We start from the raw sequence: 24,505 nt of genomic DNA on the forward strand, positions 1-24,505 counted from the left end.
CTGGTGCTATTCAGCCCTGCCCTCTTGGAAGTCCACGGGGAAACAATGCAGCGTTATATAATCTGAAAGTGTAACAATGAATTACAGTCTCATTACGAGATACATTTGATGTGATTACTTTGTGTCAAAACTTTTAAGAAGTCATTTTTTTGATGTGGTGAAGAAAATGGCAGTTCAAAGAAACCTACTGCATCTTGTTGCAGCTTTTTCCAAGAAAAAAAGTCCCCTGCTCCCATCACCCTACAGACACAGTGGCGGAGAGTGTTTACAGAGCTGCGCTTTGTGTGTGTGGTAACCTTATCTTCGCACAGTGAGCAAAAACAGAAGTGAAGAATAAGGGCAGACTGATTGCTCTGTGGGCATCCCTTTTTGTCCTCTAAATGAGGAATGTACTGTACTGTATATCTCTCTTGGTTGCAGGGCCGCTGACAGCTTTTGCTGTGCACAGGACAAAGTCATCTGAAAGGGCCCCCTACAAAATATATACAATGTAATGGGAACCCGATTCTGGGCCCCCTGTCTCCCTGGGCCTGTTACAACATACCCCTTTGAAATCCCCCCCACCCCCCTCGGTGGGCCTGCTTAGTTGTATAGCAAAGCTGCCTGATAAGGATCCAGCATACAGTAGATTTCATCTGTGAAATACGACCAAAGATTCTCTATTTCCCTTCGTCTCAGGCATTGTGTAATGCGTTTCACAAGTTCACTGCATTTAAACCGTCTCTGATACGACTTCATTTCATAACTGAATCCCTCCTTTCCTATGGCCTATCACTCAACATACAGTACAGTACTCGTTTGGCTCTGCAGGGGTCTGTGATTGCGCATAAAACTTGGCTGGGCAGGAAGGTGTTTGCAATTCATCTCTTTCCCGACTTCGACATCTGGAGGCGAGACCAAGAGAGAGAGAGAGAGGGCTCCTGATGATGAATAATACGTCTGAACTTCCAGTGTTTGCCATCTAATGTTTGCCCATTCTACCTGTGGCCAGCGCCTTTGGGCCGGATAGCCAATACACACCCTGGTGAGAGCCCCAATAAACACAAGCGGTACGGTACCCGTCGGGCAGCCACAGCCTCGACGCGAGCTGGCGAGGAATGGCCACACATCACATTACAGTTTAATGGATGGAAAACAAAGAGTGTGTTTGCTTTGGAGCCGGGAGGAGATCAGAACACATGCCTCATGTCTCCTCGATCGGGCCGGCCCATTGAGAGTAAATAGAATGGAGGCCAAAATTCTATTTCATTGTTGAAGCCAAGTTGGAGCCAAGGTTGGACCCAAAAAGACCAAAAAATGGCCAAATCCCATTCATTCCTATGAGAGACATAAAACCCTGTATCTCCCTTAAATGCCACTCCAGGGGGATAATTGTTCGCTCAACTAGTAGGTCCCCTTGCTCTCCAACTTACCAGGGTGGTGATTTTTTGTGGTGATGTTTTGTTTTAGAGAGATATTAAAAGTTAAATTGACCAATGAGCATCAGAACATGGTTTGATTGACCGTTAGAAGTCTTGTTGTTGTCCAATCAGCACCTGCGTTTGGCGTTGCTAAGGTGGAATGTAAGTTGGAATGTTCCCAAATCTGGCTTCAAAGCGTTGAATGGCAAATAGCGTTGATTTGGCGTCCATTCTATTTACTGTCAATGGGCCGGCCGCTTGGTCTGATTCGCTGCCGCCGCCACCTTCACAGGGTGTGTGTGTGTGAGAGTGTGAGAGTGTTTGTGTGTGTGTGTATGTGTGTGTGTGTGATTGTGTGTGTGTGTGTGTGTGTGTGTGTGTGTGTGTGTGTGTGTGTGTGTGTGTGTGTGTGTGTGTGTGTGTGTGTGTGTGTGTGTGTGAGAGAGAGGGCGCATGTGTGTATGTGAGAGAGAGAGAGCATGGTGGTGGTAGTGAAGAGTGTGCTATACTTTTACTGTAATGTACAATTATGTGTATACGGTCTTTGTGTGTGTGTTTTGTGCTTGTGTGTTTATGTAAGCTGACAGACACACTTAATTTTCTTCAGGATTAATACAATTACTGTACTCTACACAGTACTCTACTCTGCAGTGCACTTGGGACCACATCTTTCCTGACAGTGGAATCCACGGCCTCTTTATTTTTGAATAAAGAACAATGGTTGAAAGGAAATTTAAGTCCACCTTTTAATGTGTCAGTATGTCCAGATTGCTCCATCCCCACATGACAAGGCCGGAAGCACCAGGAGACATTTGATATTGTTTCATTAAGGAATCTCTGATGTTTTACAAAATCTGTCAGCTTTTAAATTTTTTTTTTTAAACAATCAGTCTCCTTGAGTTACTTCAAGAACGTTACGTTTAAAGTGCCTGGTGAAAATGAAAACTGCCATGAAAGACAGCACAAAGGACTGTAAGCATCAGGTTTCTGAAACCCCAGTCCTCAAGAGGACCTCAAGACAGAGACAAGAACTCAAACAGTAGAGATCATTTTACCCTTTTTAACCAAGCTTACCGTTGAGTCAGAGAAAATTATAGGTCAAACGTTTGACTGAAGGTCTTAGAGACTGTTGTTATTTTAGCACAACACCATTAGGTTGTTTAATTTCGTGTGCGTATGAGTGTTGCAAATGACCCTTCTCCTGAAAGGCAGCAAGTGTTTTTGAGAAAACTTTGCAAAGGGATCAAGTAAAAACAACCAGGATGGAAATGGCCAGATACGGCCTCTCAGGCATGCTCTCTAGACATTAGGGAAGCACTGACGCAGAAAGTCCCACACAATGGCTCTGTCAATAGGGGGATAATAGGTTTACAAAAAACAGTAATACAGTCACTTAAAGCTAGTTACATTTAAATGGCATGACTTTGAGGATGGGATGACATGTGCTGCCCCCCATGATAGATTAAGTAAGAGGGGGTAATTGTATTTTTTCCCAGGGTTATGGCTGTGTGGCTTCCTTTATGTGGCCCGATAAGGCCATTCCAATTTAAACATCTCCCTATGCATGCAGAGTTAGACGGACATAATGCCCCCCTCTTTAGTTGAACCCCCCCCCCCCCCACTTCCGTTCATCTCTGTCTTCCTCTGTCTTCTTTGTGCATTGATGAATGTGGCCTTCATCCAACATTTCTGTTGACACTTTTTCTTCTATGGGGAGGAAGGTCTTGTCTCTTGCCTTTCAAACCGTATGGGGCAGCAGCGCCATTTTTCTTCTTGGCAACCCAAGAGAGCTTCCACAAATTCCAGGCCTGCCTGCCTGCCTGCCTGCCTGGGTCGTCTTTTGTTGGTCGACTGAAAAAGCCTCCCGAGGAGATGGGACAGGGAGCCTCAGTCTCTCAGGGCATCGCGCATCGCATTCGGGCCGGGGCTGAGACCGACGTTGGCTTTTGTTGTTGTTGTTTTTGCGGTCAGATGTTTCTTAGAAGAGTTTGCCATTCAGAGTCCGCATGGTAATTAGTGCGACAGAGAAGCGTAGTTTGGTCAGGGAAAGGCCTTGTCCAGGTCGCACAGCCTGTGCTTTCATCATTCGAGAAAGGCTTGTTGGGTTTTATTTTTCCTCTGGGGGAGGTCATAAATCCTTCCTTTGACATGCTGCATTTACTCAGAATACGCATGTAGGAAGAAAGAAAGAAAAGACCCAGATCTTTTTTTTTGTTCCCTGTCCTCCGCCGTTCCGCAACAAAAGTTGTAACAAGCCGAGGCAGATAATTTTGGTGGACTCGCTCTCTTGCCGCTTTTTAAAGGATAGGCTTGCACACTTCCACATTCCGAAACGGTGGAATTTCACAGGTATTTGCATCGGAATGCAAAGTCGCAGTGGACTGTGAGACTTAGTTAGGGGGGTACTGATGGAATTTAGGCATCAAGTGGATGACCAGTAAATGGGCATTCGTGTTCTTGCCAATGTCGATGAGGGAGACAAATGAGTAAGTGTGTGTGTGTGAGAGAGAGAGAGTGTGTGTGTGTGCATGTGTGTGTGTGTGTGTGTGTGTGTGTGTGTGTGTGTGTGTGTGTGTGTGTGAGAGAGAGAGAGTGTGTGTGTGTGCATGTGTGTGTGTGTGTGTGAGTGAGTGAGAGAGAGAGAGAGAGAGTGTGTGTGTGCATGTGTGTGTGTGTGTGTGAGTGAGAGAGAGAGAGTGTGTGTGTGCATGTGTGTGTGTGTGTGTGTGAGAGAGAGAGAGAGAGAGTGTGTGTGTGCATGTGTGTGTGTGTGTGTGAGTGAGTGAGAGAGAGAGTGTGTGTGTGCATGTGTGTGTGTGTGTGAGAGAGAGAGAGTGTGTGTGTGTGTGTGTGTGTGTGTGTGTGTGTGTGTGTGTGTGTGTGTGTGTGTGTGTGTGTGTGTGTGTGTGTGTGTGTGTGTGTAAGTGAGAGTGTGTGTGTGTGTGTGTGTATATGCGTGTGCATGTATTTTGTCTGTGTCTGTGTGTTTGAACTGAACAGAAATGCACTCAAAACAGACATGTGGTGCTGACAAACACTTTATTGAAGACGCAAAGGAAGAAGCTCAGGTTCATTCGGTCATGAAAATCCATCATGGTTTCCTACAAACACACAATGCACCAAAGTACTTTTGCCCAGTTTGCAGTTGACTCTAAGCAAGCTGGGCAAAGCCCACTCTACCGTTGCCTTGGTCAAAGACGGAGTAGAACTGGCGTAGGAACACGTCGCCCAGGATCCAGTAGGGAAGTCCATCCCTGTAGCTCTCATGGGACTTCTTGATCCCACTCATGCAGTACTGGTTCCCATCCGAGTCCTGTTTCTGTGCATTCATCCGGGAAAAAAATGTGTTTTTTATATATTTTTTATTTTTTGGGGGGCTTTTGCCTTTATTTGATAGGACAGTGAAGACATTGACAGGAAGGGACTGGAGAGAGAGAGACATTTAAGGCTCGGAAAAGGACCAGGGCCAAAATGTGTTTTTAACCCTTTGAGGAGTACAATCACAGGTATATAGTAGCTTATGTCTATGGCGGTTGAAGCACAAGAATAACGTAATTTGTGTAAGTGGTGGCATTTATTCTTGTATGAATTTGTTAAGTCCTACTCAGACAGCAAAACGTGTCGACTGTGATTAGAACTTCATCAGAAATTTGAGTTCTCAATAGGATTCTGAGCACATGGTACTTTGGGAGCTGTAGAATGTTCCGAGCAAAATTCTAGAAGGACTGGGGGTTCCGAGTAAAATTCTAGAAGGACTAGGGGGAAAAAATCCTTACTCCTCAAAGGGCCAAGGTCATGACTATTTAAGTGGGTGTGGTGCATTCCCATTTCTCAAGGGAAAAAGCATAAACAGTGTGTTGAGAACACATGTGGCCCTAAAAAAACGGCACAATATAAGACAGTGTTTGGCCCAGCACAGCGGTTCCCAACCCATTCCATCTTGGGGCCCGCTTGAAATGTTTACAAATGTTCGGGGCCCACTTCTGACCCAATAAACAATAAAACTCAAGTAAATTGTCAACAGCAACACACACAAATATTATGTTGATTTGTAGAAAATGATTTCAAGGCCTGCTTGGAATACCATAGCCTCTTACGGCAGATGGAGTCGCCGGCGGGCCTATTCACTGTTTGCTGAAAATACTCAACTACATCATAACTTCACAACGACATTACAGACATAAGTAACATATTAAGAGTAAGACAGACATAACCATTCAAATTTTGTGACATTGGGGTTATAAACATAAACAACAAAAGGTCTGCGCTAAGGGGCTAAGGGCCCAGCTAAGGACCCACATTTTGAGAATCACTGCACAATATAAGCCAGCGTTTGGCTCAGGCACTCAGTAGCACTCTAGCACTTACCTGAAGCACGTAAGCAGAGGGGGGAAGGTGGAGGTGGGCGCCGTTCATGATGAAGGTTAAGGTTGGCCTGCTGCTTACAATGCTGCAGTCAAACACATACTACAAAGAGGAGGAGGAGGAGGAGGAGGAGGAGGAGGGAGAGAGAGAGAGAGAGAGAGAGAGAGAGAGAGAGAGAGAGAGAGAGAGAGAGAGAGAGAGAGAGAGAGAGAGAGAGAGAGGCAAACAGGGCCCACGCTTACTCAAGCATGTTTGCATTTCACAGTCAGTTAGATTTTAACCCTAGTGGGTCAGTGGGAGACTATGGATGTTACACAAGTTTGGTTTACAGTCATGGTGTTGCCAAGTGCAGAGGAACATTTCATGTGGTGGTGTGAAAGGCAGGGGGACTACTATTTACCAAGTTTGGTAGTGAATGTAGGTGAAAGATGTGAGATTAAGTAAGAAAAAGTACTGGCTATCAGGGGTGTGAAGTTGTGTATTTACGTGTATGCATGCTTACTTTGTGGCTCAGGTTTCTATGACACTGGATTGATTTAGGAAAATAGGTTGCATGTATGCACATCGTTGTGTCATATTGCCCTGTGTATGTTTATGTGTGTATATACATATAGGTGAGTGCAAGTGTGCATACTGTAGCATATTTCCACTGTAAAACATTGCACGCCAGTTACAGTAAATGCAAATTGGTAAGTTGCCCTGCTGTCTTATGTTTGTAAGCTAACTCAACTTGACGCTTAACTCAATTCGAGGCTTTCTCAAGTTGAGTCAACTTACAAACTTAAGGCAGCAGGGCAACTTATTTTTTTATGTTTAATTGGCTGCAATGTTTTACAGTGATGAAGGGAATATCTTTCAATAGCCTATGTGAATGTGTAAGGTGTAGTGTAAATAGGAAGGGGTATATCCTACATCGCCACTGTCATCCTTGTAGGCTCCCAGCATGGCATGAAGTCCATCCACGTACTGAGGGGGGGCCTCCAGCAGCGAGGTGCCAGTATCCACGATAGCAGAGCAGCCAGTGTTGCACCAGCCGGTAGCGTGGTGGTTGACCTCAAACCTGTGGAGAAAGCTCTATGAAGGTCACTCCATTGCAATGGGCTCTTCTCTATGCCTCTTTTCCACTGGCGGTTTTCTGGTAGGCCTACAGCTAGATGCAGCGCAACTCAGCCACCACTTTTTGCTTCACGATTGAGCTGTGTCTTGCCTATTCGGAAAGCAAAAAGGTGCAGCCGAGTCGCGTTATGTCGAGCTGTAGGCCTACCAGAAAACCAGCAGTGGAAAACTGGCATAAACTAACACCCGACAAATGGTCAAATGCTGGTGAAATGTCAATTTGGCTGGAAGAAAAGACCAACTTACAAGCCACTTTGACCTTATAGTAAGTGTGTGTTTGGCTAGTAAACGAACATCTACGTACCAGCCATTTTGGCTTGCGATGAAAAAAGTTAATCTAGAGCTCTGGCAATGGGAATAGAACCATGACATCATCATCTGCAGCACATTGTGTTGAAACCCAAGTGCTGGAGCAAGTGTTGGGCATATCACAACTATACTACTACATGCGACTTAGGGTGTGCCATTGGGGAGCTGTATTTAGCGCTGCATGGCTTAACACCAGCCATCGATGCAATGCCTGCCTTACCCCTCGAACACCAGCTGCCAGTGGCTGTCCCGGGCCACGGGGACCCAGTTGATCTCGCCCTGGTAATGAGTGGGATCTGTGCCGCCAAACACAGCCTCACTGCCACGCTCAGAGTTCCTGGAACACAGAAGAGATATATTATGGATGCGATAAGTCTACTTATGCACTAACTGATACAGCTGTAAATGTGTAACTCTGTACTATTGATCGTCTGAGATGGTTGTCTGGAATTTGGGCCCATGATCAATGACTAGACTTGTTCTTCATCTTCTTTGGTAGAAAACAAAGACAGGCTCGCGTAACGTCTGCCGTTATTATCAGTAGCTATGGTACTAGTACCTACAGTACGATTACTGTAGGCTTCCCACACACTCTGTATAATCTTACTCCATAAACTCATCCATTGAAACTAAACATTGCTAGCCAGTTAAACGCAAAAAAGCAAGTTAAGTCTACCTCAACTTGTCGAGACTTAATTCAACTCAATGCTGAGTAAACGTACAAACCTAAGGCAGGAGGGAAACTTTTTTGCGTTTAACGTGCTGTAATGTTTTACAGCAGTGGTCTCCAAATGGCCATATCCGGCTTGGGCATGGCAAACATTTTGCCCGCCATGAGTTTGGAACAAATGAAAACATACTGTATATGTGTGCTATCTGTGGCCATACGATCATTTGTTTGGACCTCAGCCTTGTTTGCCCAACATAATTTGGCACTTGATGAAAAATAAGTGGAGGCCACTGTTGGAGTGTATGCATTTTTACTAAGTTTTAGCAAAGGACGCGCTAAACTTCTTGGAAAAATGAAAGTCTTTGGGTGCGCGATAAAATGTATCAACTTAAGGAAGAAAAATCCGCACTCACAAACTGCGTCTCATTATTTATTTACATTACCACCATGTCCAAAAAGCAAACGTGTTTCGGCTATCAAGCCTTCATCAGTGCGACCACGCACTGATGAAGGCTTGATAGCCGAAACGCGTTTGCTTTTTGGACATGGTGGTAATATAAATAAATAATGAGACGCAGTTCGTGAGTGCGGATTTTTCTTCCTTATGCATTTTTACTAAACCTGCTTAGGTAGAAGGCAAAGATGGGCTCCTGGATGAGGCCCTCTGAGATCATGGTGTCCACGATGGTCTGCTGGTCAGGTTTGAAGGCCAATCCCATGATGCCGTCATGCAGAGGTCTGGCAAAGTGGCTGCCGGGCTCCGTCACACTCAGGCCTATCTTTTGCTTCTTGACGGCAAGATCCCCCATCTTGGCATTGACCACATTCCTTAATTACTAGTCATTTCATTCACTTTCACTTTGTTATGTTTGTAGATGATACATTTTATGATTGGCACATATAGGTCCAACATATGGTATGGTTGGTACTGGTGTTCAGAAAGGATTTATATTCTACAGTTGTAACATTAAGAGGTTTTACACAGAGCAGTAAACGTATTTCTCTGGATTGACATCAATTGTATCTTACAGACACGGTGTCATAGCCAATGACGCCAGTCAGGCTTCCAGTTCCATACGTAATGGAGAACTTCTCATTGTAGCTGTAGTAGGTCGAGGACTTCTGGGGGTTGAAGAGTGAGTGGTGTGCTGGGGAGACAACAGAGAGAGAGAGAGAGAGGAGGGGGGGATTAACATCCGAACCATGAGTTGGCTGGCAGCAGGAGAGAGGGGTGTGAGAATCAGTGCCCAGGGGGGAAACGGCAAACAACAAGTGTGCGCGTCCCATCCTCCTCGTAATTACATCTCGTGCATGTGTTTGCTATTGTGTTTCCCCGTCGTTTATGACCAGAGCGTGTGCTGCCTGCCTGCCTGCCTTCCCTGCCTCCCTGCCTCCCTGCCCGCACGCCCGCCTGGCGTAACTCGAGTTGGCATTCCTAATCACACACAGGGGCCAGAGGTCTGATCGCTCACATGTGCCGGAAAATGCCCCAGGGGCCTCCGTCCGTCGGGGCCTCCGGCCGTCGGGGCCCACAGCTCAGTTCAGTCTGGAGGGGGGGACCCATTCTTCGCATGCGCCACATTCTCATGACTTTCGTTTATTTACAGTATCACCCGCTGTGCGTTTTAGTAATCACACTTCAACAAAGCCAGCCATTGTTCTCCGCGGCCATGCTAATCTGCCACTTGTGCCAGCGCAATCCCTGAAAAGATCACAGAGGTATCCATCCTGCCTGTGTGGTGAATGATCTCCTATCCTGAGGGACATGTGACACTATGGCTGAACCTGTAAATAGCTCTGCGAAACCATGCTAGCCAGCTGACCACACTAATGGGCAAATGCACAGCAGATTGCTGTGTGTGTGTGTGTGTGTGTGTGTGTGTGTGTGTGTGTGTGTGTGTGTGTGTGTGTGTGTGTATGTGTGTGTGTGTGTGTGTGTGAGAGAGAGAGACAGAGAGTGTGTGTGTGTGTGTGTCTGTGTGTGTGAGAGAGAGAGCGTGTGTGTGTGTGTTTGCGCGCGCATGTGTGTGTGCGTGTGCGTGTGTGTTTGTGTGTTTGTGTGTGTGTGTGTGTGTGTGTGTGTGTGTGCGTGTGTGTGCGTGTGTGCATGTGCGTGCGTGTGTGTGTGTGTACATACTGCAGGCTTCACTCGTGCAGTAGATGGAGTTGACCCAGAGGGTGGTGGATCCAGTATCAAAGTGGACGTAGAAGGTCTGAGCCGGGGTCCCCACATCGATTTTACCAAAGTATGACATCTAGAGAAACGTGAGCATGGATAAAATAACAAGGCACGTGTGAAATCTGCAGAATATTGTTCAATGCATCATCTGCAGAAATGCAGTGATACTTTTTCTCATGGCAGCAGTGTGAGACTTAGAAGAAATCTGATCAGAGATTTGTTTTGGTGTGAGGGTACAGTACAGGAAACCCTTGTTTTTTTATACTTCAAATGCTGCGGCCTAGGACGGTGAATGAGATTTTGTACGCACATCCTGCAGGTTGAGAAGGTCTTCTGAGTACATGTTGTCTGCACTAAGTTGGTGATGCACACCATCTAGCGCTCCTCTTCTCTGGAGCTCTTCGTAAATCTCTTTGCGACTGCTGAGAGGGACTCTATAAGAAAGAAAAGACAGAAAAGGTGTGCACAAATGTACCGGAGCTGGACCAAAAAAAAATCCAATCTGAACAGAAATAATAAAGGTCTCCACACTGATACAGGATAGAGACTAATAAGCTCATATCCTGAGCGTCTGGAGTCCAGGTGCTCAATCAAGAACTTTAAACTGGAAAGAAATGCTTTAATAAAGGTCTGTATATTTATTGAGTCCCCCAAATGTGAGTTTATTAGCCTGCTAAGACAAGCTGTATAAATTAGCTGTTACCAGAATGGCAATATGACCAAGTCATAATGTATTACTAAAGGCCTTGTTTTATGGCATATTAGTGTAGTACGATGGTAGTTCACTTTTCAATGACTATTACAGCTTGCCACTGGTGGTACAGCGTGCATTATGTGGCTACTACCTTTATTATTTCTTTTCAATGTAGAACAATCTGTCACTCAGACACCAAGTGTTTTCCTTATTTTCTTGAAATTTCTTTTCACTCAATAAGAACAGTCTTGTTTTCAAATACCATTGCGGCCTCACTTCTTTTGAATGCTATCTCTGTGGTCTATCTGCCATGAAGAAAAAAAACAACTTTTTCCTTCATCAACACATGCGTTCCACCACTCATATGGTGGAGCTCTCTGTGACTCATCTCTAGCTAAAACTTACAGTGTCTCTCTGCATTTTTCTATGGCTTGGTTGTTTTTGTGGTCGACACGTCCCAAAGCAACTCTCAGAATGCGCACAAATGCCTACGGTAGATTCACGAAAGGTCGCAGATGGTCTGATACTGCAGATAACAGAGCTTTTATAAATACACAATGTATGATCAGAAATAATGGTAGAGTAGATCACTTTCTAGAGTAGAGTAGGCTAGAGTAGAGTAACTTTATTGATACCCGGAGGGAAATTAAGGCATTAAGGCAATTGTGCAAAAAACATTCTGTGAGTTGAGGTAAAGAGGTTAACATGACCAAGAATGTGAGTCGACAGTTAAGTCTAAGATATAGCACAGTGATGTAGAGTTGTATTTTGATGTAGATTTGATGTACAGTAAAGATAACTAAGGCATACATAGTAATCAACAAAGCACATAAATCCTGGTAAGGTGCATTAAGGCAAAAGGTAAAGTGATCATAAAGCAGTCACACTGAGTATGATAGGGGTGAGGATTTCTCAATTGTTACAACGTGACAGTTCATAAGGGTTGGAGCAGGCGTCACCCAACAGTTTTTCTCTTCCTTTTAAGGGTGCTGACCAAAATATTGTAAAACTGAAAAATGAAAAAAGGTTGCACCATGCATAGGTTTCTTTATTACACAGACGCGTTTCGGCGCTCTGCCTTCCTCAGTGTGCCATCAAGGCACACTGAGGAAGGCAGAGCGTCGAAACGCGTCTGTGTAATAAAGAAACCTATGCATGGTGCGACCTTTTTTCACAATGTGACAGTCCAATAAAAAGTAAAAAGTGTATTGGACAGTTCTAATCTCTTACCTCAAGAGTCCCTCGGCCACTGTCAGGCACAGCAGGCTGAAAATGAGATGTTTCATTGCAGTGTTTTGGTTTGGCAGTTGTCATAACAGCAGTGCTATGGTGGCAGGCTTTATAAGCATGTGGGATTCAACTCATCAGTAAAAATGACTTAGCACTTTTAATACTGGCTGCCGATAAGATTATGCAGATATGAAGCGTTTCATCTATCTAGGGCATGTTTGTATGTTTTCTGCCACATTAATTAATATGCGCCTTATCGCATAATTATTTCTCCTTCTTTAATTTCCCAAATTAACTTACTGATAAGAATAGCTCTGAAGTGACCGTGTGAGCACACAGTCACTACGTTTACATTATGTTTTTAATTTTGAATTAATAATTCAGAATGAAATAGTTCCGTCGAGTTTACTTTGATATTTCCTTTATTAATTCCCAATTAAGAGGTTTTTACAAGACGTTTTCAAAGCGTAATTAAGCTTTATTCAGAATTAAAGTCGGTTAATTACGAAATAAATGTCTCATGTTAAAGTAGGGCCTACCAAGTGTTGAAACTTGGCCTTGTATCTAATTAGGAATCTTGATTCCTGCAATATCAGTTGCTGTGATCGAATTGCTCCCTTCTCTGCTACTGTAAACAGTTATATGCACATATGTCACTGAACATCATCTCTACTGTCATCACATATAAAGTGTGTATGAGTCAGACTTTCAAACATAGTAATTACAGAGAGGAGTAGCTCTAAATTCACCAACCCCCACCCCACCCTCACGGCTAATAATGAAGCACACAGTTGAAATTAATGTGGCCCCCATGCCGTCATATGTCTACTGGAAATAAGGCTGCCATGCTGCCATCTGTTTTAATGGAGCCAGGCAGGCGGGAGGGGAGTGTCGCCGTCTCATCATTTCTCAAGTGATTGGCACTTGGCCAGATAATATCAGATCATCTCTCTACTAACGGAAGCCAGTTCTCCTGCTACTAGAAGAAAAAAAAAGATGTTTCCAGTTGTCTGGATTGCTATTAGCAGAATAAACAGGTGTGCATCGCTGTTGATGACCTGCAGCTGAGGATATTGTTCAATGGCTACGTTTACATGGCGTTTTTAATTTGTAGAGTAGAGTAGTAGAGTAGAGTATAATGTATTGATCCCAAAGGGAAATGAAGGTGTCTAGTATCATACATACATAGAAAAACAGAACACACAAGACATTACACACATCATTGCACATATGATCATATATAGCACACGCTTACATACATTTAGACAAAGTTAGACCCCCCCACCCCACCCCCCCGCACACACACACACACACACACACACACACACACACACACACACACACACACACACACACACACACACACACACACACACACACACACACACACACACACACACACACATAGCTATGGTTGGTAATGACAAGAAAAAAGTAGTAAATCACATGTGTCATAGCTGAATGGTATAAGCAAAGAGCAGCCAAAGCCAAACAGTGAAAAAGTGTCCAAAGTGTCCACAAGTGTCTATAAGTCTCAAGTCTCAAATGAATGATTCATAATTGAATAGTTTCGTCGTGTTAACATTGAACTTTCATTTAATTGTGAATTGTGAAGTGTTCACATGATGTTTTCAAAGTAGAATTTAAGGTTTATTCAGAATTAAATTGAGTTAATTTTGAATTAAATGTGTCATGTAAACAAGGCCCCTCAGCACTTAAAGAGAAAATACTAACTAAATGCACAAACTAAGGAAAAGTCTTTTTCAGGGTTTCTCCCTGTGATTCTGGTTTGTTTAGCTTTGCTTTTGAAATGGTGGTGACTGTTTGAAGTGCAAGGCTCTAGGCAAACATTTGGATTTCCACCACACTTGTGGCGCTGTCTCTTCCCTCAAGTGTGACCACCCGAGGTCTCGTCGCTGTCTGGTGTATTTTCAGGGGGAACACACGCAAGACAGCAAACAAAGCAAACGTCAAATTCCATCTCCTTTATTTGTCATTCCAGTGCGTCCTCTCTAGTCATAACAGTGGAGGGATGCCTCTTCTGTCTGAGTCTTCTGTTGAAGATGCTTGATGGAACACTTGGTGCCAGATTCTTGCTCAGTTCCTTTAGCCGGTGTTTAAAGGATAACTTCAGTCAATTTCAATATGCTGTTGTATTGCTCACGCTACCCTTGACTTGTCAGTACTCAGTGATGCTGCATTTATCGACTCAGCCCTTTCCGAGATCTGAGCTATTCTAATGGGGGCAGATTTTGTTTACATGAAAAACTTTCTTAACATAGGCCTACTCCAAATATTATTCCAAAAGGTATCACTGTTTGCTAGTTGACTGCTGATGTTGCATAACCTTTTGGATGTTATTGGGAATAAATCAAGATATATTTTTTTTAAATATAAACAAACGCCTGCCCCCACTACAATGACCAGGATCTCGGAAAAGGCTGAAGAAAAAAAAGAAACTTAGTTACTGACAACTCCAGGGTAGTGTGAGCATTACAACTGCATGTCGAAATTGGCAGAAGTTACCCTTTAATAGTCATGCACTTCTGCATCATGTAATGCATTTATTTATTATGCACATTTCACTTATCATTTCAATTACTGCATTCAATAGTGATGATCGGGATTCAGTGGCGGTTTTAGGAAATCTGAGCCCTAGGGAAAGAGCACTTTTGAGGCCCCCCTCAATTTTGAAAGATGGAGGAAATACGTACTTGGTAAACATTGCACATACATGTAAGTAAACATACTGTATAGTCCCTTCCTGTAAATCATAAAGCATCAACAGACAAACCTGGAACTCAGAGCTGCAGTCGCAATGCTTAGCATGGCAAAGTTGAGAACACAAACACATAATTATGCCCTGGAGATGTTGTAGAAGAATTGATTAGTTAAAAAGAAGTTGAAAGAAGAAACTCTAAAGCACCCATTAGGAGGTAGGAATTTATATTTTAAAAAAAAAAGGAATTGGAAAATGTGTGTGAAGTCAGTGGGAATGATCTGACGAAAGCTAATGCTCTTCGTGGCTTGTTTGAAAAGGTGTGTTACAATCAGTCGGACTTGATTTGATGTTTGATACTTCCACACTCACGTTGCCATTATTTCCTTATCTTTGATAAGATTTGGAATATGCGCTCTTATGTAACTGCCAGCATGTACTTCCATTACCCTGTGAGCATGAGTGAGTGTATGCTTGTGTGAGAGTATGCTTGGAGTAAACATGCATCATGCAGATTGCTATTGACCTTGTGGGAACTCTACTTTAGGGTGAGAACTCTCAGTTGGACCACAAAGTGCGAAATTCCAAACTACCTTTACGCATGTGAATAGGCAAGCTTTTGGACTGACATTTAAAGAGCATTGTTTGTAAAGGCCTGTGAAACAAATGACAAAGTTGAAAGCAACAAAAAAAAATCATGAGTGGCTCCTGATAACCCAAAGGCATACTTTTTGAACATTATGTGGACAAATGCGTATGGTGTATGCCTTTTTGTATTGTGTCATCATAATGGATACGTGTCTGTGTGTGTGTGTGTGTGCGTGTGCGTGCCTGCGTGCGTGTGTGTGTGTGTGTTTTGGGGCAGTGTGTGCAGTGTGCATGTGTGTGTGTGCAAGTGATACAACACAAGAAGGCCAAAGTTTTCTCACCACAAGATGGGGGTATTGTCGTGAAAGACTGAATTTTTATATTGGACAGTGTAGTGGACAGTACATGGCATTATACCTACAGAGTGAAGATCCACTGTGAATGTATGTACACTATGCATCCCTACACTGCAGAGGCCTCATATTATGACAATCGTCCCTCAGAGGACATGCTTAATCCGAGTCTCTATGTAATATGGTATATGCGCAAACAAGCATGGCATAACATAGAAGAACTAGTAGGCTACAGAGACTTTAAAATACTGTGTGTGTGCTGGAGTTTCATCTTTTGAAGTTTGGGCAAGTTTTTGTCCCTAGACGATGGACTTAGTATAGTGGTCAACATTTCTTTATCCTGTTTCGTCTTCTTAACCTGCCTGTTCTTGATCTTGATCTTGTTCGTCTTCTGCTCTTCGCAGTAAAGATTTCACATGACCGCATGGTAATTGCTTGCATTGGTTCTGGCAGGAGGAGAAGAGGTGGGGCGGCCGGGGAGTGGGAGGGCAGAATCTCACTAATCTCTCTGGAGAGTTCACACGAGAGCTCTGTCTGCTCTCCTCGTTCCATGGCCCAGCGCTCACCTGAGCTCTAACAGGAGCTGGCAACCTCACGCAGGCCTTCACTTCCCATGGCACTCCCCATCCAAGGGTGGACTTGTAATCTGGCATACATGGCATTTTGCGGGTGGGCCAACAGTCCTCAGGGGCTGATAGAGATACCTTTGATACCGGCCCTCAATTTAGACGGGATGGCCCACTGGCCTATCTTTACCCTAATATAGACAGTGGACTGAGGACTGAGTTAATCATAATGTCATACAATACAATTTCAAATCTAATCAAATCAGAGGTGAATTTCTCAAAACCAAAGTTGCTTACTACATTAGCTACTTCGTGGCTTTCGATGCATTTCCCCATTGGCAACTACCGAAGTTGCTAATAGGCTAACAACTTCTCTTTTGAGAAATGCACCCCAGAAAAGCAAAGGTCTGTGTGATGGGCTGGTGATGGGCTGTTTTTCAAGTCCAGTCCAGCTCTGTCCCCACCTATCCCCACTCTCCCATCTCCAACCTTAGTGTTGGCCTCATGAGAAGCAGTGAGGGCTGTAGTAGAGGATGACATTTTTCAGGAATTCCTGTGGGTCCCGCGGATCTTGCAGGATTCCCGCGGGATGGGAGTCAAAATTGTAAAGATGAACGGGAGCGGGCAGGAGCGGGAATAAAGATGAATGGGAGTGGGCAGGAGCGGGAATAAAAATGAATGTGAGCGGGAATGCCGCTTATTTTTTCTTTAAAAAACAAACAAAAAAGCCTAGTTTTTTTGACGAAACGGGATTGGGGTTGATTTTGAGTGGGAGTGGGCAGGATTGGGAGACATTCTTTTCAGGAGTGGACGGGATGGGATTTGTTTCTTTTACTCCAGTCCGGGATGGGACGGGAGGGATTTTTTTTTCTGGGACCGGGATGGGACGGGAGTGAAAATCCACTCCTGTGTCATGCTCTAGACTGTAGCTGCAAAGAAGTCTTTTCCAGTCATGTGCAGCGACTCTAAATGCTGCCATGACAGTTGGTCGCAGTGGCGTGTACAGACATTTTGTAGAGCAGATGCTGGCGGGGGGAGGGTGGTGTGGGAGTGTTGGGGGCATGTGGAACTTCCGACTGCCTCACTAGGCTTTAGACTGGAGGCTATTATATCGGGACATTGTTGTCACATGCTTTTGATTGTAGCTTTAGCCTTTAAAGCATTTGTAGATTATCATGTCAACATGGACCACACCTCCTTGTGACAAAAAAAATGAATGTTCAAAAAGGGTATTTTTTTGTGCAAAGGGGTAGGTGCTTTAGCACCACCTCATCCCTATTTGTGCACGTCTCTGCCCCCATCACCCCTACCCCTCTATATCTTTGCCCCAGTCCCACCATCTTTCCTCATCGTTGGCCTAATTAGAATCAGTGATACTGAGGATCAGCCCTTGCTGAGAAGACGTTGAACTTTATTTTTTTCCCCCAAAGTTAAGGGGTTAGGATCAGGGCTCTAAATTAACTTTTTCCACCACCAGCCAATTTGGCTAGTAGACATTTTTTCTTACCAGCCAAACAGAAGGTCAACTAGCCTTTTTTTTTATCTCGCCAAAATAAACTAGGCTATGTGTTAGGCTATTTAAAAAAAAAAAAAAAAATCATGGTTATTTTATTCAACTATTTCCAAAACACATAAACACTATAGGCCTACATAGGCCTAATTAACATAATAAGCATATTATATACACTTTTTAATTATTTTTTAAACTTCTGCTTTATATTTACCTCTGAAAACAGTGAATCACATCACTCAAGCCACACAACAGACCTTTAACATAGCCTACAACCAAACACACAGCCAAACACTACAAAACCTCACATCTGTACACTCCAAGGAAGGAGAAGAAATGAGAGGAAAAGAAGAGGAGGAAAGGAGAGATCAACACACACACACACACACACACACACACACACACACGCATGCAATAATGGGTATGTCTGTGTGTTTATGTAGCCTATATGCTGCTATAGACACCTTCATTTACTCCAGGAGCTCTTCTCTACCATGCGCAATAAAATGACAAGAAGCACGCTATGTTTAACTATCACGGAAATGTCGCCGTTGGCAGTTTTTTGGTTATTGATTTTTTTTTTCACGTAGCCTACTTGCACGGTTATGCAAGGTCTGCTCTTCTTTCCGATGGAGTGGGCTTTCCAACTTAAGTTGCGCCAGGACTTAAAGCATTTCAGAAGACAACTGACAGCTACGCGCACACTACTCTGACAGATAGTTATCATCCTCTGCCCTTGTCGCAATTTCTTTCCACAACCACTCCTTTTTAAAAACGTCACTACTATTAGCCTACTGTTATTATTACTAGTAGGCCTATTCGCCAACACAGAATCTTGCTCTAACCACCACCACAAAACATACAAAACAGAAGTAGGCATAATCCGCGTCATGTTATTAAAACTCTTCGGTCAGGTCCTCGCAGCTTAAAAAGGCAGCCTGTTAGAGAAAGGTTCTGTGTCGGTGAGTGCTAATAGTAACAGTAGGCCTAATAGTGATGTTAAAAGTGGTGGAGCGAAAGCGACAGAAGCAGAGGAGGAGAGTTGCCTGTCAAAATAATGCGAGCGTAGCCGACAGTAGGCTGTTCGTCTGAAATGTTTTCTGTCGTGTCGCGCGCAACAGCAGCATGGAGTAGCCGCTGCCAGAGCTGCTTCGGAAAGCCCACGGTGGGATGCTACGTCATGACGGTAGTGTTTATGGGTAATGTAGGAAATCTCGCCGTATCGTTGCCATTCAAGCAGCGGTTTACCGTTCATAATTTACTGTACTCGGGCGCTACTAGCCAAATTGGCGGGTAGGTAATTTTTTCTACTAGCCAAAATGAATTCTCACCCGTGTTTGGCGTGTTGGCGTGTGTTAATTTAGAGCCCTGGTTAGGATGTAAAAGTATGGAGTGCCAGCCTCAGACCGTTAACCATAATGGTTTTTAAAGGGTTTCGTCGACACGGCTTTCTCATCACAGAAGACGTGGAGGGGAACATTGCTGTGCTGCCTTGCCCACCAATGACACCAGAGAAGAGCAATTAAGCATGTGGCAAAGGCGCCACAGTAAACATGCGGCATTTCGCAGCACATTTTATTTGCACTTTTTACTGACTGTAAGCACAATCTGTAACGAGTCAGCGGCACTGACTGTGAAATAAATGGCTTACCACAACAGCGACTGTGAAATGGCTTACCACAACAGTGACTGTGAAAGGGCATTACCACCACAACATATAGCTCAGCAGCATAGCATGAACTGCAGCAGCTGGAGTAGGGTTGAGCAGCATGGTGGTATCTCCCTGCCATGAGCCTTTGGCATGAATGGGGAGGGGAGAATACAGTAGACAGATAGGGCACCAGAAATGCAGCTTTGTCTTCAGAGCGAAGGATTTTTGCAAGTATTGTGAATAGAATAGAGTTGGGTCATCAAAGAATAGAGTGGACAAATAACTGGTGCTGTTGTATGAAGTGTAAAGGGCATATACGTAAGTACTGTAGAAGTGCAGCTTCTACATTTTACAAGTGTGTGTGTGTGTGTGTGTGTGTGTGTGTGTGTGTGTGTGTGTGTGTGTGTGTGTGTGTGTGTGTGTGTGTGTGTGTGTGTGTGTACGTGTATGTGTGTGCGCATGCGTATGTGCAGGCATGTGTCAGTACATGTGCGCAAGAGCGCACATGTGTGTGCGCATGAGTGGTGCGTGCGTGTGCGCATGTGTATGCGTGTGTGGGTGCATATATTTTCAAAGTGAGGAGTCAGGTAGAGAATCTGATGAAGACTGTCGAAACATAATCCAGCCATGAAATAAAAAAAACAACAAAAAAGGATTTGAAGTGTGTGGACTCCTCCTCACTCCGAAAAGTACAGTCTTTGTCCTGCACCTTTTCCTGGGATGTGCACACTTCACTTCACTTCACTTTCAAGTGGGTGCGTATGTTTGTCTTCCTTGCTTGGCTATGACTTGACTTTTAGCGTCTGTTGTTTACACCAGCAAATCCCTTTGTCACAGTGTATGCAATACAGAGCCAACATGAACAATCCTTTAATCGAGCACTAGCCTTGTTGTCCTCATCTAAACCGCCCACCCCCTCCCATTCACTTCACAAAAATTCCAAACAACCCTGGAACAAAAGTGAGCACGGAGGGGCAACCTATTGTATTTCCTAACAACACCATGCAATAATATCATCCTCATCAGAATGAGACCCAGCTGAGGGCCACAGTTCAGAGGGACACCTGGAGGTCATGGCTGTAACTACCATTGAGGACACGGAGGTCATGTCCTCTATATTTTTTTTTCAGGAATCTAAAATTTATCTATGATGAAAATTGATATCTGATCAACAATGATAAATTCAGTCTGTATATGACACCACCATTTATCCTCAAGGCAGTGGTTAATAAAAAGAGTTTGACTGAAGTATTTGAAGCATAATACATGTACGGTATACAGTACAGCACACAGTATTTGACCTCTGTGTTTGAAAATGTCTGGCTACGGCCCTGCTGGAGGGCTTGGACCCTTGGAGTGGAGCCCAGCCCTGCTGCAGCTGTGCAACTGTGCATCTCCCATCCAACCGTGTCCTGTGAGGTCATGTGGGGCAGCCGTGGCCGAGGTGTCCTTGAGCAAGGCACCCAAGCCCACATTGCTGCTGGGACTGTAACCAATACCCTGTACTGAAAATAACTTTAAGTCGCTTTGGATAAAAAGCCCCAGCTAAAGGCCAATTTATACTTATTGGCGCTGACGGTTGCAGAGCCTGTGCAACCGTCTGTGCGCGACCACGCCCCCCGCGCAGAGGCTCTGCAACCGTCGTCGCGTGCCTCAAGAAAATCCTGACTACACGTCAAACGGTTGCGAAGGTCACAGAGAAAAGGTGCTGTGATTGGTCGTCTAGCTACTTCCTTGTTCTCGTGGTGGCACAGTTCTCTGGTAGTTTACGAGAGCCAAACTGTCAATATTCTGTGGAATACGAACGCTTTCTTTCTAGTGTGTGTAAATAAATGAAGCTACAATGACTGAATTAGTAAGTAACAAACAAACAATACATCAGTTTAGCACTCGCGGCACAATGCCTGCAGTCTGACTACTGTACTGTAGCCTTGTAGCTATGTAGCCAAATGTGGCTAACGACATGAGACCTCGTGTGCAGATCTATAACATCAACAGTGGTTAGCGACCGTAACCAACAGGCGCCGTTGCTGAACTATAATCTGCCCTTAAGTGTAATGTAATGTAATGTAATGTCCAACCGTGTCCAGTGAGGTGACCAGGCTGGGCCACGCAAGGTGACTGACCGGGTGAGGAGACTGAGCAACGAGGCTGGGCCTAGCAGGGAAGTGGCTGTCTTGTAGAGTGGCCCTAGCCTGGTCCTGACCATCCCATAATACTACCATTTCCATTTCGTATTCATGGTCTGGACTTTGATCTGACGCGATTGCAGGAAGCAGGAAGGGCATTTTTGGAAAAATCAGGATTTAACTTATAAGTTGTTGAACAAACATGTCTGACGTTTATCTATGGCGATGTAGGACCGTTTAACAGACGTGTCAGACAGAACATCCTACCGTAGGATAAAATTACAATGTAGAACTCAGAACACTGGCGAAAATCCTACCGGTCAACATCGCTCCACAGAGGACAGGTACCAGACGTAGTGCGGAGCCAAGTGTCTTGGCGGAAGTACGTAGGATGGCGCGCGAGGCTAGAGTGGCCCTCCCTGGCTCTTGAAATTATTAGCATCCAAAATCATTGTTGTATAAAGTAGAAGTAGAAGCACTCCTACAGATGTAATTACAACACTTCTAGTAGTATGATATTACATGGTTTCGAGTTTGTGGTATCATATTGTTGTAATTTACAAGAGAGCTTCTACGTATACTTACAACTATGGGAATCTGTTCATGCATCTGTGGTCAAAATCTGTCCAACCATTAAAAAGTTAGCCAACAATTAAAGATTTGAGACGGATGGACGCACACAATTTGATCCAGCCAACTCTAACGGAACACAGCACTCACAGGTAATGAACACTCTAGACATGTAGTGCTCTAGACTAGGGATGTTAACCGGTAACCGTTTAACCGATAGTCGACCGGATCAACGATAACCGGTTAAAATTTTCTGCCACCGGTTAACCGGTTGTAATAATAATAATAATTATAATAATAATTTCCTCCCAAAAAGCCCCAAAAAAACGATAATTTTGAGGTTTTAGTACGATAATTCAGCATTTTCCATCTGGCAACAGTGGCTGGACATGGCAGGTCCTGTCTGCGCAGCAAAAAAAAGGCTTATGTGAAAAATACAATTTTAAAAAATCAGTGCTGTGCATATCAGGCACGCGAACGTTGTATGATTTAAGATTACCGGTTAACCACCGGTTAATGAGTCTCAGTAGCCGGTTAAGAGTTTTTTCAATTTTCGCCATCCCTACTCTAGACATAGCAGTAGATCAGCTACTCACCGATTACTTCACTTGTGGAATACGTGCCATTGTTCTTTTTTTCTTTAATATTTTTTGGGGTTTTTCAACTTTATTTAGACAGCACAGTGAAGAGTGGGACAGGAAATGAACGGGAGAGAGAGATCGGGAAATAACCCGGGTTAGGATTCGAACCTGGTTCGCCTTTGCAGCAGTCCAGTGGCCACAGCTGGGCCACACGTGCTATTGTTCTTACTTTGTAAACCCAGGGGTGACATCTCATGAGCTGTCATGATGGCATTTCCCCCAGCTCTTGCCCTGGCCAAGCAGGGGGAAGGGGGGTGGGTATCAGTGGTGTAGTCTACTTTTTTATAGTGGGTATACTGTAACTTTGAGCATTTTTTGAAGTGAGTATACTGTGTATATTTGTGCTATTTAAAATAATGGAGCAATCAATTTTAAGTGGGTATACTGAAACCCCTGAAATTTAGAAGTGGGTATACTCCGTAGTAGGCGGGGTGGGTATACTCCGTAGTAGGCGGGGTGCAGGCCTCTTCCTGTCTACTGTGTGTGTGTGTTTTTCCATAATACTTGAGGGAAAACACAATACATACACACAATGTCTCCTGCCTTTCTGTCTGTCTGGTTGTCTGCCTGTCTGCCAGTCTATTTTTCTCGGGTTCTATCCGTTTCTCCCTCTATGTTTCCATCTCTCTCTGTTTCTCTCTGTTTGTCTACTGCTCTCTGTCTGTCTGCCTGTCTTATCTGTCTGTCTCTCTCTCTTTCTCTCTCTCTCTCTCTCTCTCTCTCTCTCTCTCTCTCTCTCTCTCTCTCTCTCTCTCTCTCCTGCTCTCTCAATCTATCTGTCTGTCTCAATCTCTCTCTCTATCTTTCAGTGGTTTGCAGACCACCACAGAGCAACAAATTGTTTTGAGAAAGCCGTCTCTATTTTTAAAACCCTTTCACTGAACCTGACTGAATTGGGACCTTTCAACACACACACACACACACACACAAACACACCCTCAACACAAACACAGACACACACACACACACACACGCACGCACGCACGCACGCACGCACGCACGCACGCACGCACGCACGCACACACACACACACACACACACACACACACACACACACACACCCTCAACACAAACACAGACAAACACAGATGGATCCACACACAGAAATAACATTGCCAAACCAACGTACAGTTGTTTGCATCTATGCAAAACACTTGTGGGCAGCAACAAAAAACAATTGTGAACCTTTTTGAAATATAAAATGCACTGGCTGGCTGTCACAGACACAGCTGCAGAGAACTCACAGAGTTAGAAAAGGTCATCGAAGGACAATTCTCATTCTTTTGCAGAAATGAATGTATTTATAACGCCTCACTGTACTCTGATAAAGTACAATACGTCTGAAACGTGGACATTTTGGGAAAATCAGTGTTGTTGACCTTGATGATTTCTTTTTCAGCATCTCAAAAAAAAGAGACATGCTTTGACCTACTGTATGTCTGTCTACCTATTGTGTTGTCTTTTGAAAGCAGTTGGACAGCTATAACTGAAATGATAAACAAGCATCCGAGCAGCTACTTCCCTCTCACACACTGTCTGATACACCCAGGACACATTTTGTGCTTGAAGGACACTTGACAGTTTTATGTACCACCCAATTGTAGCTCTAAAATTACCGTCCTCCTTAGTATAAGGTGGTGGGCAGGGGCGGAGCACCGGTATTGTGATAGGGGGGGGCGGGAGATGTGTCAGAGGCCCCCCTTCGACACATGTTGTGCTGGAGTCTGTCATCGTAATGGGGTATAAATTACATATATTATAAGCATGATAGTTGATAAATACTAAGTTTGCTGTTCAGCATAGAAATGTGCACGT

General features: G+C 44.2%; 2 protein-coding genes across 6 annotated transcripts in view; one reads left to right on the forward strand and one right to left on the reverse strand.

The window, feature by feature from the left end:
• tns1b (tensin 1b) overlaps nucleotides 1–24,505 on the forward strand; it is a 320,407-nt gene that overhangs the window by 11,592 nt on the left and 284,310 nt on the right. The window lies entirely within an intron of this gene.
• On the reverse strand, nucleotides 4,421–12,069 carry LOC134460865 (gastricsin-like). Its single transcript, XM_063213456.1, has 9 exons — nucleotides 11,964–12,069; nucleotides 10,350–10,473; nucleotides 9,998–10,115; nucleotides 8,890–9,008; nucleotides 8,482–8,669; nucleotides 7,411–7,527; nucleotides 6,678–6,825; nucleotides 5,769–5,867; nucleotides 4,421–4,719 (listed from the first exon to the last, which is right to left on the reverse strand). The coding sequence occupies exons 1-9, from the start codon at nucleotides 12,017–12,019 to the stop codon at nucleotides 4,552–4,554; spliced, it is 1,137 nt and encodes a 378-aa protein (XP_063069526.1). The 5' UTR covers nucleotides 12,020–12,069; the 3' UTR covers nucleotides 4,421–4,551.

This window comes from Engraulis encrasicolus, chromosome 13 (assembly GCF_034702125.1).
Source record: "Engraulis encrasicolus isolate BLACKSEA-1 chromosome 13, IST_EnEncr_1.0, whole genome shotgun sequence".
NCBI lineage: Eukaryota > Metazoa > Chordata > Actinopteri > Clupeiformes > Engraulidae > Engraulis > Engraulis encrasicolus.